Source organism: Paramormyrops kingsleyae, chromosome 23 (genome assembly GCF_048594095.1).
Source record: "Paramormyrops kingsleyae isolate MSU_618 chromosome 23, PKINGS_0.4, whole genome shotgun sequence".
Lineage (NCBI taxonomy): Eukaryota > Metazoa > Chordata > Actinopteri > Osteoglossiformes > Mormyridae > Paramormyrops > Paramormyrops kingsleyae.
In genome coordinates this window covers 276,968-290,540 of record NC_132819.1, presented here as the reverse complement: position 1 = coordinate 290,540, position 13,573 = coordinate 276,968, and the positions used below count along the sequence as shown (strand labels likewise).

Genomic DNA, 13,573 nt, shown 5'->3' with positions numbered 1-13,573 from the left:
TTTTAGAAAATATATTTTTTAGGAAATATACTAAATTACAATTATTTTATGTAGCCGGTGGGTTATGAGGCTGGTGGTGACAGCCATTTTTTTCTATCTTGTGGTTCCCTCCCTCTTTTTGATTGGGCGCAGTTACACAGTTCTGCTCTGCCGCTGTTGCTAATTGGGGATTAGGACGGGCATTGATTGGGCCACCTATAAATATTCCTTAGTTGGGTACACCAGGGCACGTGGGGTCCTCCTGGCAGCAGGGTAGCTGATGCAGTTTGTGGTGTAGCAGCATTTGGGCTGTCTCTGCTTTCAGGTACGTCTCGAGTTTCCCTTAAGCTGTGTTAACTGACAAGTAGTGGACTAAGTATGTGTTAATTCTGTATGTCAGGATATTTTCATTGATCTGTTTGTATTGTTTTGGGTCCAAGTTGTAGAACATTGCATTACAGTTCGGGGTAACCCGTGGCATGTACTGTTTAGGCTGTTTTAAACTGTCTACAGTTACCCAATTGGTGGTTAAGGACTGCCTTATTCCGTGTACCGGTTTATATGCTTTTTGATAATTTAGCTTTTATTTGTGTGTTTTTATTTACAGGTTTATATGGCTGTGCTGCGTTGTTAGTTGCTGTTTTCCGTACAGTGTGAATGTGGTGCTGCTCAATTTATATATGTATTTTGTTCTCCTCTAGCCTGTGTGTGATAGCGTAAGTGTGGTAGACACTAGGTGAGATTGCTCTGTATGCCACAGGCTAGAGTGGGTTTTATTTTTATATTTTTCTTATCTTTGTTAACTCTTTAGCCCCCCTTCTTGTACCTTTAACTAACCAGGGTGTTGGGTGTACAGGGTAGCTTAATGCGTTAAGGGAGGTCACCTTGGAAGGCTGGGTTTTCTAGTCTTTGTATGAACGTTTGCAGTGCCACCCGGTGTGAAGCTCCGTTGTCCCTAACCCTTAAGGTGCCTGAATATGGTGAAGATTGTGGGGTGTTTTGGTTGCAGTGTATACTAGGATAGGTGTTTGCACAGTCACGTGTGGCCTAGAAGTCCCAGTCTCTCTCCAGGGTGTCTGTCCTCCCTGGGTTCAGCAGGCCTCTGCCCCAATGTCGTGGTGATTTTGTTCTGTTTCTTGCCTTTCTTTTTCATTAAGGTAGGGACCAATTTGACTGACGATTTAATCCAGTCACATGAGTGTGTATTAATAAAGATTGTATTTATATTTTCTTGTAAAATCTGTGTTTGTATTTATTTAAGCATTGGTCCCCTTGCTCTGACACTGTGAGTCGGTGAATTGCAAGGGGTGGCGTAGTCCGTGAATATACAGGGGTGCCACATTTAAAGTGTGTTAAAAGTTGTATTGTGAAAATAGGTAAAAGCATAGTGGTAATACAGTACACTTTTTATATATTTAAAGATTTATACAATTTTTGGTTAGTATATTTGCAATGTACTATTGAAACAGGAAATATATTACAAATACAATAAAGTATACTTTTTTTTCACTAGGGTAGGACGCCGTTTTAACATAAAATGGGTCCATTGACTATCCACTATTAGCGTCACCTCATCTCTCGCTCCACTTTCGTATACCGGTGCTGTACCAGACCAGCTCACACCCTGTGTCTGAACTTCTCTGAAGCATGACTGACCCAGAAATAAATAATTTCTACTTGAATATGGATTTGACTGCTCATTTATTTTGATGCCACGCTAAAGTTTAAGCTAAAATTAAAATATGATGCAGATTGTTTTCCTTTTTGGAGACAGCGGTGAGCAATTTCCTTGGAGCGGGATTAAAATTGACCCGAGAGGGGGGCGATAATGAGCGAAGCGGCTGTGAGTGGGGGGAGCTGGAGGAGCGTACAGTTCCATGAGCGATGAGCTCCACTTACATGCTCTGGTTAAAATGATGCATTTTGTGAATGAATGACTGTCCCATGCACTGACTGCGAACAGCTGACAGCCCCTCAAAACGCCATTTGCGCTAGCTGTCTGTCTGTCAGCAGACCCTCTGGGTGACCAAATCAAAAATGAAACTGGAGCAAAATTGGTAAATCCGGCTAATATTGATTTAATTGCACTGGAGTCTGTATTTGTCCTGAACAGTGCAGATGAGCTAAACGTATCATGATAATCACTTTCTGTTCTGCTGCATTAGCAGCAAAAACTATATATGTATTCAGCAAAGTGAGGCGGACGAAGCAAAGAACGTTTTATATTTTACCGTGCAAGCTATTAGTTTTCTATTAAAAAGTATGTAGTTATTATTTTTTTGTAATACAGAGTTTATAGAGAACTGTCATAGCAACAGTATGGATGGCATCAATAATTTAGCTGGCTCATATTTTACCGGATGTAGGCTATGTCGCATCGCCATTCTAGATATCTGAAATGACAATTGTGGATAGGAAGAAAGAGGAGAAGAATGTCTTGGAGCATAGACTGCTGTGCCCTGTTGTACATTGTGACGTTGGTGGATTGCCATTTGAGTGGGCTTTCTTATTAGAAAGTAATATCTGCTACAGTAATTAACTCAATATGACAGAAGCTCTGCTGCCCATAAGGGTCTCCGTCATTCCTCCCCATAGCTCATAAGTCAAAATAATGCTAGTAATGTGTTTATCAAAGAATGGAGGGTCCTTATTTTAGTTTAATTTTAAATCTTGCCTATAGCGTCTACTTTTTGAGTTTTCAGCTGCTCTGACACAAAAAAGCCTTATTAGTGTAGTCAGCTTTTGTTCCCAGGGCTCACTGATCCATTGCTGCACACTCAACTGCAGCAGAATTCATGCAGAGCCAATACAAATATGCTGCAATGCAATCCAAAACAAAGCAATGTTTTCCAGCAGGGTAAGCTCATCTTCAAACACAGGACAGTAATATCGTATGACGGCAGCAGCTAACATACGCATACTACCGTGTTTAATCGTTGAACACTTGAGGTTACACTGACTGACATTTCGTTATGCTCTGCCTGTATTATTCATTCTTTAACTATATATAGGCTCCCAAATATTGCTTCCATTCTCCATTATCATTCTCATTTATCTATTTACTTATCCATAAAATGTGTAAAACTTTATATTAAAAGGCAAGTGTCCATTCAGAATGGCAACTAAAACGTTTTGACGTACTATTAATGTATTGGCAGTTTTATAACGTGTTACAAAGTTCAGAGTTTAATGCTGATAAAATCTCATCCATTCTATCAACACCTTGCATCCCCAACCCCTCTTGTCAAAGCTTTGTTTTAATATGAGCCCTTATTTGTATATCTTACAACTGTACCTGTGTCACGTATGTGTTCTGTGCATTGATCCCATAGCACCATGCATGTCTTCATCCCACCCACCCCCCGATCTGCCTATAGCCGACCGATTCTCCGCAGTGCTGAGACAGAGAGTGAAAGGGGGAAGGAGAGAGACAGTGAAAGGGGGCGAGAGGGGGCAAACGCTGGGAAGAGAGAGGGGGAGAGAGAGAGAGAGGGAGAGAGAGAGAGACTGCAAAATCCGCCAAGTGCTCCTGGCGTGAGGACCTTCCTGTCTCTTTCGCATCATTCAGCGTGTCAGAAAAGGTAAGTGTCCCTTTCCTAAATAACGTCGATATTACAGCACTGAGGTAATTGTTACCATCCGTTATTGCGGGTTATTGTTACAGCATCGGCTGACACACCGTTTTGTCAATGTCCATTTACAGTCAGCGTGTGTTTTAATAGATCGTGTCAGCCTTAGGAGTATTTAATTAACGTTAACATTTGGCAAAAAAAGAAGATATTTTGTAATAAAAATCAATATATAAAGTTCAGTCATAACATTGTTTATGTGTACACCATTGCATGCCCGGGCATTACTATTATAACATGTAACGATTTAACGTTAGATGTGCCAATTTTCTTTCGGAGGTATGCATGGGGATGGTTTAATTTGTGTGAAGAGGGCATCGATGTGTCGCATTTTGTTTTCGGTATGTGTGGATTTCTGTGAAGACGGAAAGAGGGAGATGGGTATGCAGTAAGTACGTTTAAAGAGTCATACACTCAGCGCTTTTTCCTGGGGTATTGGGCACACTTCGTCTTTATGCTACCCTGTACTGTATCTGGCATGGTAACAGTTCGTGTTCGTCACTGAATGCTGTTTTAATGTACTTCGCGATTTACAATTTGAACAAATCCCAAGGTTTATTTGCATACGTGCAAGAATGGAGGGTGGCTGCTTTGTAATGGGGGTGTGACTGAATCATGTCGGTGCAGGGTGTGCGTGGACATGCATAAGTCTGATTTCCATGATTTTAATGTCCTGTCTTCCCTCATGTTATGACAACCTCACCCAGTTATTAACGCCGTGTAGCCAGTTTTTGTTAATCAAGGCCACTTTCTGTTTATTTTCTAAAACTTGCATCATAAACATTATTTATAAGCTCACTATATTGCCTGTTTCATATTGGTTAATGATGACACTGTTATTATTAAAACACCTCACATTTGCAGTAATGTTATGAGGAAACTGATTTTGATAAGTGTTGATGCAGGTGTTTGTCACGTTTTACTGCCGTTTGTCTATAAATGTATTCAGTAAAGCAGCTCCATCTAGGACAGTCAGCATTCTCCTAAAATGTCCCTTCCTGCATTTACTCTGTTCAGCCTCATATTGATTCATGAACTCTAGCACAAAGCTGGCTGGCAGCTCCAGGTGCTAGACTGAGTTATGACTCGTGAGCTCAGTCTGGCTCTTCCTGCTCCTTTTCCTAACATCCTGTTCTCCTTTTGACCCCAGCACCCACTGATAACAGGTAAATTATTGCTTGGAAGGTTTGTCATTTGCTTTAAAACCACATATAGCATGAGTTTCTACTCTCCCAACAGCTTACAGTTCAAAGGCAGAGGTCAAGATGAAGTGTTCTATTATTTTATGATATCCACAGATATAATTTATTCCTGACAGTCAATGGAATATTGAATATCTGAAAGGAAAATTTCTGTGTCTTTCTTGATGCATTTTTGGTGGACAACCATTTTCATGGAAATTATATTGTTAATAACGTAAAGAACATGTCATCCAAGGGTGACGAGTACAATCCAACGGCACTCCTGCAAATGGTATTTATAGCCTAGTTTTCTTTTATTAATGGTTCCTCCTCATTTTTTTTTGAAGATTTTCTTAGTTTAAACATACTGTTTCATAGCTGGACAACTCTGTATACAAGAACATAGTACAAACTGTGGTTTAATGTAAAAACAAGGATGTGGGGAGTTTATAAGATAATGCCCATAAGTGACATGAGTTGCAGCTTCCTCTTCTGGCTGCTGAGTGTGTTTCATTGACAAGCTTGGTCATATGTTGTCAGTATCCATTACGCCAGCAGTCAGTGGCAGAACTCTTCTTGTCACTGCTTATGTATGAGGCTTGTGGTGGGAGTAGCATCTTCTTCCATGATCTATTCTGCATGTTCCTCCTTCTCCCGGCACAGATGAGCTCGTGCAGCAGCCGGGCCCTGACACTGCTGTCTTCAGTGTTTGGGGCATGTGGCCTGCTGCTGGTGGGTGTGGCTGTTTCCACTGACTACTGGCTTCTCATGGAGGAAGGAATCGTGCTGCAACAAAATCAGAGCACCGAGGTGAAGATGTCACTGCATGCAGGCCTGTGGAGGGTCTGCTTTGTGGCAGGTGTGCCTCACTGTGGGGGACCTGGTTGGCAGCCACACATGGGGCATGTGGGCCTAGGGGTGGTGTGTGAGCCCAGAATGGGCATGTAGGCCCTGGGGGTGGGGGTTTGGGGGGCATGTGAGCCCAGGTAGCATGTTCCTCTGCTCACCGCCCCCCATTGTTTTCGCAGGTTCGGAGAAAGGGAGGTGTGTGGCGTCAGAATACTTCACAGAACCAGAAATTGAGATCACAACTGAAAATACTGCAAATATACTAAGTATGTTCAAGAACTGTTTAAACCTCCAAGCCATTTCATAAAAGGAACTATGTTGTTATTGTAATGGCACATAATTAATGATAATAATACCTTCAGCAGCACCAGTAGTATTATAAATAACAGTGGTATTCATACCTGGAAGAGGCAACAAATATGTTTTATGACATTATTTCAGCTGATTGTTTACTTCCTCGGAAAATTAGGACATGGACACACACACGTACGCACACACAGACACATACACGGGTTTGTAACTGTATCTATGTGGGGACTCTCTATTTCTATGGGGATAACTCTAATCTATAAAATGTACTGTGGGGGACAAATAAATATGAGCTTGAAGAAGCAACAAATATGTTTTATGACATTATTTCAGTTGATTGCTTATTACTCCCTCAAAAAATTAGGGGGACATGGACACACACATGCACTCAGACACATAGACCTGGACTCATATCTTTGTGGAGACCATCCATTCATTTTATGGGCAACACCCTAATGACAACCCCAGCCCCAACCTTAAGCATTAGTAAAAAAAACAAAATACAAGACTTTTGACATTTTTAGTTGTTTGATTGCATTCACAGTTTTTTATAAAATTGATGTTATCCTAGTGAGGATCAAAAAAATGCCCCACAAGGTAAAAAATTACATGTTTTTTTCACATTGTCACATTTATCACTTTGTTTTGGCATTTTAACTTTTTAGATTGCATTCACAGATCTTTCAGGGGACCTGTAACAACGTCAAAATAACAGGTTTTTAACACATTGTGGGGGACATTTGGTCCCCACAATGTAATATAAACCTAACACACACACACACACAATCATATACACACAGTCACACAGTGCAGCAATATCGGAAACACATACAAAGTCCACGCACATATAATCATACACTGTGGGTGATGTCAGAGACATATGCAAATTCAGCACAATCACACACACAATCATGTGCTACAGGTAAATTCAGAGGCACATGCAAATTTCATACATACACACATACACTGAGTAAAAAATTCATTCAATTGTCAATAACCAAGAATGATTAAAGAATTGTGAATATTAGTAAAAGTGAAAACATTAATAAACAGTAATTTATCTGTAGTTGAAATGTCACTGTGTATATTTCTTACTGAATTGTAAACCTGAGAGACGGATTTGTCTCTTCATTCATTTCTCTCATCTTTCTTTTTGGTCCAATCAGAGATGGTGAGGACGGCGACGCCCTTTCCCATGGTGTCTCTGCTCTTTGTCTTCGTTGCCTTCGTCATCAGCAACATTGGCCACATCCGGCCACAGAGGACCATTCTAGCCTTTGTCTCAGGCATCTTCTTCATCCTATCAGGTATCATAAGGCACAAACTCCTGGTTGGGAGATAGCTACTGCCCAATGGCCACAAAGCTCCTTACAATAGTTTCACAGCAAATAAACCTACAACAGCCCATATAACTTTTATCCATCATTTCCCTACTGTGTTTAAAGTCTGTACATACGTTTTACCATGGTTGCATTTTGTCATTCTGCAGAGTGTTAGATCATACTGACAGATGTTACTGATGCAGTCAGCAGGAATTTTCTACCCATGCCTGAACAGAGGTACACAATTTTAAAAGGGATTTCAGTTAGGGAGAATTTTATTCATTGATTTCAATATCGTACTTTTAAAGGAGATTCTTTTTTACAGGAAACATGGTCATTTCTTTTCCTTATCACCAGAATGTATAATATTCTTTTGTTAAATCCTGTTTGGGCAGGAACATTGGCTATAGCGTCCCATTCTGACCAGCTTCCTAATATCAGTATGTGGCCATACATGTGGATGTATCATAGTATTGTGGTTCTGATTATCACCGTATTTACCATTAGTTTTTCTTACAAAGTGTCAGTGAAAATGTACAACATTCCAATATGTGAATGTTTTTATAATACCTGAGTATCAGTGTGAGAATGTAGAGTTAGTGTGTGGATGTATACTTTTTATCATACATCTCTACTGAGTGTCAGTGTGTGGATGCAGACTGTTTATTATACATATCAGCTGAGTATCAATGTGTGGATGTAGAGGGTCAGTGTGTGGATGTTAACTGTTATTCATACTGTACATGTCTGCTCAGTGTCAGTGTGCCATCATGTCCCCTCTCAATGTCAGAGCCATTGTGATTACCACATATATGTAGAGCTTGGCTGTAGCATAATTTTTTCTACTCCAAGAGTAGCTATAGTATATGGTGGAATTAGTCTAGTGCCATCGAAAGACTTGAGGTACCTGTGTCCTATGCTCCCCTAGGGCTCAGCCTGGTGGTGGGGCTGGTTCTCTACATCTCCAGTATCAACGACGAGGTGATGAACCGGCCCCGTGAGCCTGAGCAGTTCTTCCACTACCATTACGGCTGGTCTTTCGCCTTCGCTGCAAGCTCCTTTCTGCTGAAAGAGGTCAGGGCCATCAGTGTGCTGCAGAACTCCCTTAGTCACACTGTCAGCTGCAATCAGGCATGAGACAGTGGGGGCAGGGAGGGGATTAAGAGGGCTGTCTGTTACCAACCTACAGAAAACTACCAAGATGGAAAAAAGCATGCAGCTGCATTCGCCAAGGATACAATAAATGAGAAATTTCTAAACCCCCAGTTTGTGATGACGAAACGATTGTGTATTCAGGAGTGCGCGCTGGACTGGTTTAGAAGGAATAAAAAAACTGCAGAGCTCTAGGTTTTACACCGGTAGCCTCGCAAGTTAATAGAAAAAAACAGTGGCATTCTTCCTATGTAAATCTCGTCAGCTAAAGCAAATTGCTGACATGGTTGTTTTGCGGACCCATGGATCTGGATTTGGGAGGTGCCAGTGCATCTCTACTGGATAAACAGCTTTATGCTCCCAAAACAGGTTCTGGTCTGAATAGTAGAGTAGAGCTGTCATCCATGGGTCCTAGTAAATCCAGACTGGAAGGGACAGCGTATCGTGATGTTCATATAAAGAAGTTTGCAGAAACTGCAGTGTCATATTCCATATGGACAATAAGGTTTCAGACATGTAATTATTTTACTGTATGCATTCAAATTTATTTATTGCATGAACTGTTATGTACAAATACTTAATCTAAATGTATTTGCAGATAAACCCATATAGAGAAGTAATGACCATGTAGTGTTAGCAGTCATGCTAAGTAAATCGCCTGTGTTTATAGACATGGTGGCCATGTCACAAACACCTGTATCTTGTGGTTTGTCTAGGGTGCGGGGGTGATGTCAGTGTACCTTTTCATGAAGCGCTACACAGAGGAGGAGATGTACCGGCCACACCCAGCCCTTTATCGCCCTCGACTGTCAGAGTGCAGCGACTACAGCGGGCAGTTCCTTCACCCTGAGTCCTGGCCCCCCCCACAGAGGGGGCGCAGTGCTTCTGAGGCCTCCAGCGACATTTCCATCCAGCTGAACCAGGCTATCCCACCCCCACCACCACCAAAAAACAATCCACAGCACAATCCCCCCATGGGGGGCATAGGGGCCTTCTCAGGCTCCTCTACTGGGCCAGGCTACCAGCTGCTCCCCCCGACCTCCTTCCCCCTCTCTCACACTCTGCGTTCCTCTCGCGGCCTCTCCCAGGGCCCAACCAGTGCCCCTCAGTCTCTGCCTCTGGCTACACCCCCCACCTGCGTGCCCCCACCCCGCTACCACGCCCATCTGCAGATGAGCGCCTCCCCTTGTTAGAGTTGGGTTGAGCTGAGCTCAGAGTGACACCATGATGACAGAGAGATGGACTTTAACATGCAGAGGCATTCGGTGGGAGGCAGAGGAGGGACATACATGGGAAGCTGGCTGACATGCACTGAAAGGGTGAGGAGGATCATACGCTCTGACCAGGGGGGGAGGAGTCAGGGATTAGCAAAAGAACAGCATACAGTCAAAATGTACAGGACAAGTATCGCAATCTTTGTATATACATGCAGATTAACACTGTAACAGACTGTAAACTGACTGTAGTAATGATCTTAATTGATATATCGTTATTATTATTATTATTATTATTAACCCATTCCATACCATGGAGACTTGTTACACAAACTTTTTATTTTAGAAGATAAAGTATTATTGGCAGTTGAGCTGATATTAAGATGCCCCCACAATGTCCCCAAGAATGTTTCCTGTTTCCTAGTGTCCCTGCACTTCTCTGGCTTACCACACAGCAGCCGGTTCACAAATATCCCTTAAAGGACTGAGAAGAGGAGTTATGATATTAAATGATATGATACACTAATCTCTCTCTCTCTCTGTCTATATATATATATATATATATATATATATATATATATATATATATATATATATAGACAGAGTGAGAGAGAGATAGATAGATAGATAGATAGATAGAAGTTGAGATATAGAGCTGTACAATATAGGCTGTCAAACAGCATGAAAGTAAAATACACTTTTCAGCACATACTGCATATTATTGTACATGGGCTGGGGTGCAGTATACTGTCATACTGCAGTTTAAGGAGTCATTTGTGATGCTGGGTATGAATATATGTTATCATGTCATGCAGGGGCATTGTGCAAACCAAATTTGTGGGCAGGCACCATTTCAAAACCACAGACAAGACATATGTATAAAAAATACATATGCAGATATTAATGTTCTACAAACTTTATGTAACTGTTATGTATTCAAAAATGTCCAGTTAACCTTGTTTACTGCCACTGAGATAGGAGTCGTTAATGTCATAACAACTCATTGAAGACGTGTAGAGTTTTTGATAGAAGACAGGAATAATGAGGCTTGGAGGAGGGGATTAAGAGATGTGATCTGACGGAGGAAGCTCACTTGGCCAAATTACCCTGACTGCAAATTTACTGCAAGTTTAACCATGTGTTATTCCCAGTCAATGTAGGCATGTTATTGGTTGACTGAATAATTTATTTGTTGCATTTTTACTAAATATTGGGTAGGCACGTGCATACCTATATTAATTGGCACAACACCAATGTCATGAATGATGGCCATTTTTTTGTTTCTTTAAATCCATTCAGACTAGGTAGACAAGCAGTAACACACATGAAACAGTATTAATTCAGTACTGTCAGTCATTGGATAAATCAAGATGTATTTTGATAATGTGATAATGTGAATAACTCTGAAATTTAAATTATTTTAAAATAGCACTCCGTCATGCACATAACAAATCGAAATCTCATTTTAATGCAACTCTGTTTACATGCAAACATAAAAGATTTGTATATATACACATACATATATTTATTTTTATTCAATGTTCTGAAGCAAAGCTATATATTGTAAAGTGCTACATCAGTGCCGGTCCTAGCCAATGTGGAGCCCTAGGCGAGCATCACCACCCGCGTCCCCTGTCCGAGGAAAATTGAAATTAGCTGGCCAGTCGGCTCCCCCTCAGAAGTTGACGCCCTAGGCGGCCGTGGTTGTGACACCATGCACTAGAACTGCTTCCAGCTGGGAGAGAAACACGGCATCTCATTAACAGCTGTTCCACTATCAAAAACAGTCTACTACAGAAATGTAGTTTCGTTATTTAAATTAATTAATATATGTAAATGCAAAGAGAAATGGGAGAGGTAGATTAAATTTATTTCAAACTATTATGCTGCGCATAAAGAAAATATCTGGTTTATATTATTATTTTTATTTATTTTTTTTAAATAACAATTTCATGTATTTTTAGAGGACTAGACATATGAAATATGTACAGTATATATAAATATATATGATTATACCCGAGAAATACCATTGTCTATTGAATTTTAAGCCACTTTCTACAGACAACGTCGAAGGTTTTCTCCTCAAACTACATTGTTTTTGCATTTATTTCAATCCCTTGTATCGTCTGCCCTGTTTAAATCTAATTTCTCCAGTTTCCCCGCTTTCATTGCCCTTTCCTTATTTACTTTCTTATTCCCGACTTTTCCATCGTTTCCTTCTCTATACACTCCTTCACGCAATGAGTACTGTACCTCTATTAACTGTTTATTTCTAAGAAGGATGATAATGTGTACTGTAATTATGAATATGATAAATAGAACTGACCACTCCTGTGATCGGATTTCTGCTTTGGGCATTGTCGACATTTATGTCAGTTTCTTCTACCCTTCAGTAAATCCTGAAAATGTCCATACTGTATGTGAATGTTGGAGGTTAATTATTTTATTTTATTTTTGAATGTTGGAGCTCTTTTTCGTGCATATAATAATCAAAGAGTCATGGTCTGTAATGAATGACTGGAACATTTTCCGGTGCTTATCTTCCACATAGCAGTCAATGACGTAATATTTATTCGTGTACAGAATTTTATCAGTACGAGGACATACTGTATATTCGGTTTCACGCAGCCACTTCATGTTAATGTCTTAACACGGTAACGCCGCGCGTAGCTTTACATCTCAGTCCAAATTCAGCGTGCATCCTGGAGAGCTGTGGGAAAATGGCTAATCATACGTGATAGTGCATCTTGGTGTTACGCCGAATCAGTTTTTAGTGCTGAGCTGCTGGGGATATCGGCGTAGGGCAGAGCGTATCTGAAGCGATTAAAGTTATCGGTGCATGGCATGCACGCCAGCCTGTTCGTATACACAGGCTCTGCTATATACAATTCTACATCTGTACTCCTAGAGAAACGTTTAGGTTTTTAAAATAAAGCGGTGTCGATAGCGCTACAGGGTACTCGTCGTTTTAAAATTATTATTATGGGTCCTTGACTGCGGTCAAGCTATCCGCGCTTCGCCGAAACACGGTCAAATCATCCGCATTTAAAATGTGAGGTGCACGCATAGACATGACATTACGGTATCAGCCGTACATTACGGTTTTGGTAAATAACAGACTCCTATCGATGGGGCATAGGTAAAGGGTGAGTACTCGTATGTAAAAACTTAAGTACCACTTGAAAGGCAAGGGCCTAGGCTATATATCGACCAAATTTGGTCAACTTTCACTCTAGCATTTTAAAGAAAATCCACTTTGAAATTCATGGGTTTACAGTATATGCATTTGCATAAATGAGCCAGGTTTGACAGGTAATTTCTCAGGATTTCCCCCTAAGGTGCAAACATTTCTGGTATCTCCTGAAAGGCGAGGCCCTACACTATACCTCCACCAAATTTGGTCAACTATTACTGTAGCATTTTAAAGAAAATCCACTTTGATATCCATGTGTCTACTAGTACATGCATTTGCATATATGAGCGAAGTTTGACAACTCATTTCTCAGGATTTCTCCCTAAGGTGCAAACATTTCTGGTATCCCCTGAAAGGCAAGGGCCTAGGCTACCTCCACACAATATTTGGTCAACTTTTACTTTACCATGTTCAAGAAAAGGCACTAGCATAGATTTCACAAAGAAGCCCATGTGTGAAGCAGACACGTTTTTAACAAAGTGAAGAAGGACAAGTGAGTTGGTCAAAATCACACATTTACAAACTGAACCAATTGAAACCGTCAGACATAATACAGGGTCAAATAACAAAAACAACTAAAACAAAAAATAAATGATGAATGACAAACAATTATCCTGAAACAGGTGCAAAAGTTGAGGCCCAAAAAGAGGACAAGGAGTCAAATACCAAGAAAACCTGCATGAAGGGCAGAGGAGAATCCTGAAGCAAATACCCACAGGGTCACATGTGCTTTACTCTGCAATTT

General features: G+C 40.8%; 1 protein-coding gene across 1 annotated transcript; it reads left to right on the top strand.

The window, feature by feature from the left end:
- Positions 1 to 218: 218 nt before the first annotated feature.
- LOC111837760 (voltage-dependent calcium channel gamma-7 subunit-like) lies at positions 219 to 12,049 on the top strand. Its single transcript, XM_023800081.2, has 7 exons — positions 219 to 304; positions 3,312 to 3,560; positions 5,453 to 5,648; positions 5,818 to 5,904; positions 7,114 to 7,254; positions 8,198 to 8,343; positions 9,138 to 12,049. Exons 3-7 carry the CDS (start codon positions 5,453 to 5,455, stop codon positions 9,612 to 9,614), a joined length of 1,047 nt encoding a protein of 348 aa, XP_023655849.2. The 5' UTR covers positions 219 to 304; positions 3,312 to 3,560; the 3' UTR covers positions 9,615 to 12,049.
- The last annotated feature ends 1,524 nt before the right edge of the window (positions 12,050 to 13,573 follow it).

Coding starts and splice junctions, on each gene's coding strand:
- LOC111837760 (XM_023800081.2), top strand. CDS start 5,453: ATGAGCTCGTGCAGCAGCCGGGCCCTGACACTGCTGTCTTCAGTGTTT. Junction 5,649..5,817: donor GAGGGTCTGCTTTGTGGCAG/GTGTGCCTCACT, acceptor TTGTTTTCGCAG/GTTCGGAGAAAGGGAGGTGT. Junction 8,344..9,137: donor GCTCCTTTCTGCTGAAAGAG/GTCAGGGCCATC, acceptor TGGTTTGTCTAG/GGTGCGGGGGTGATGTCAGT.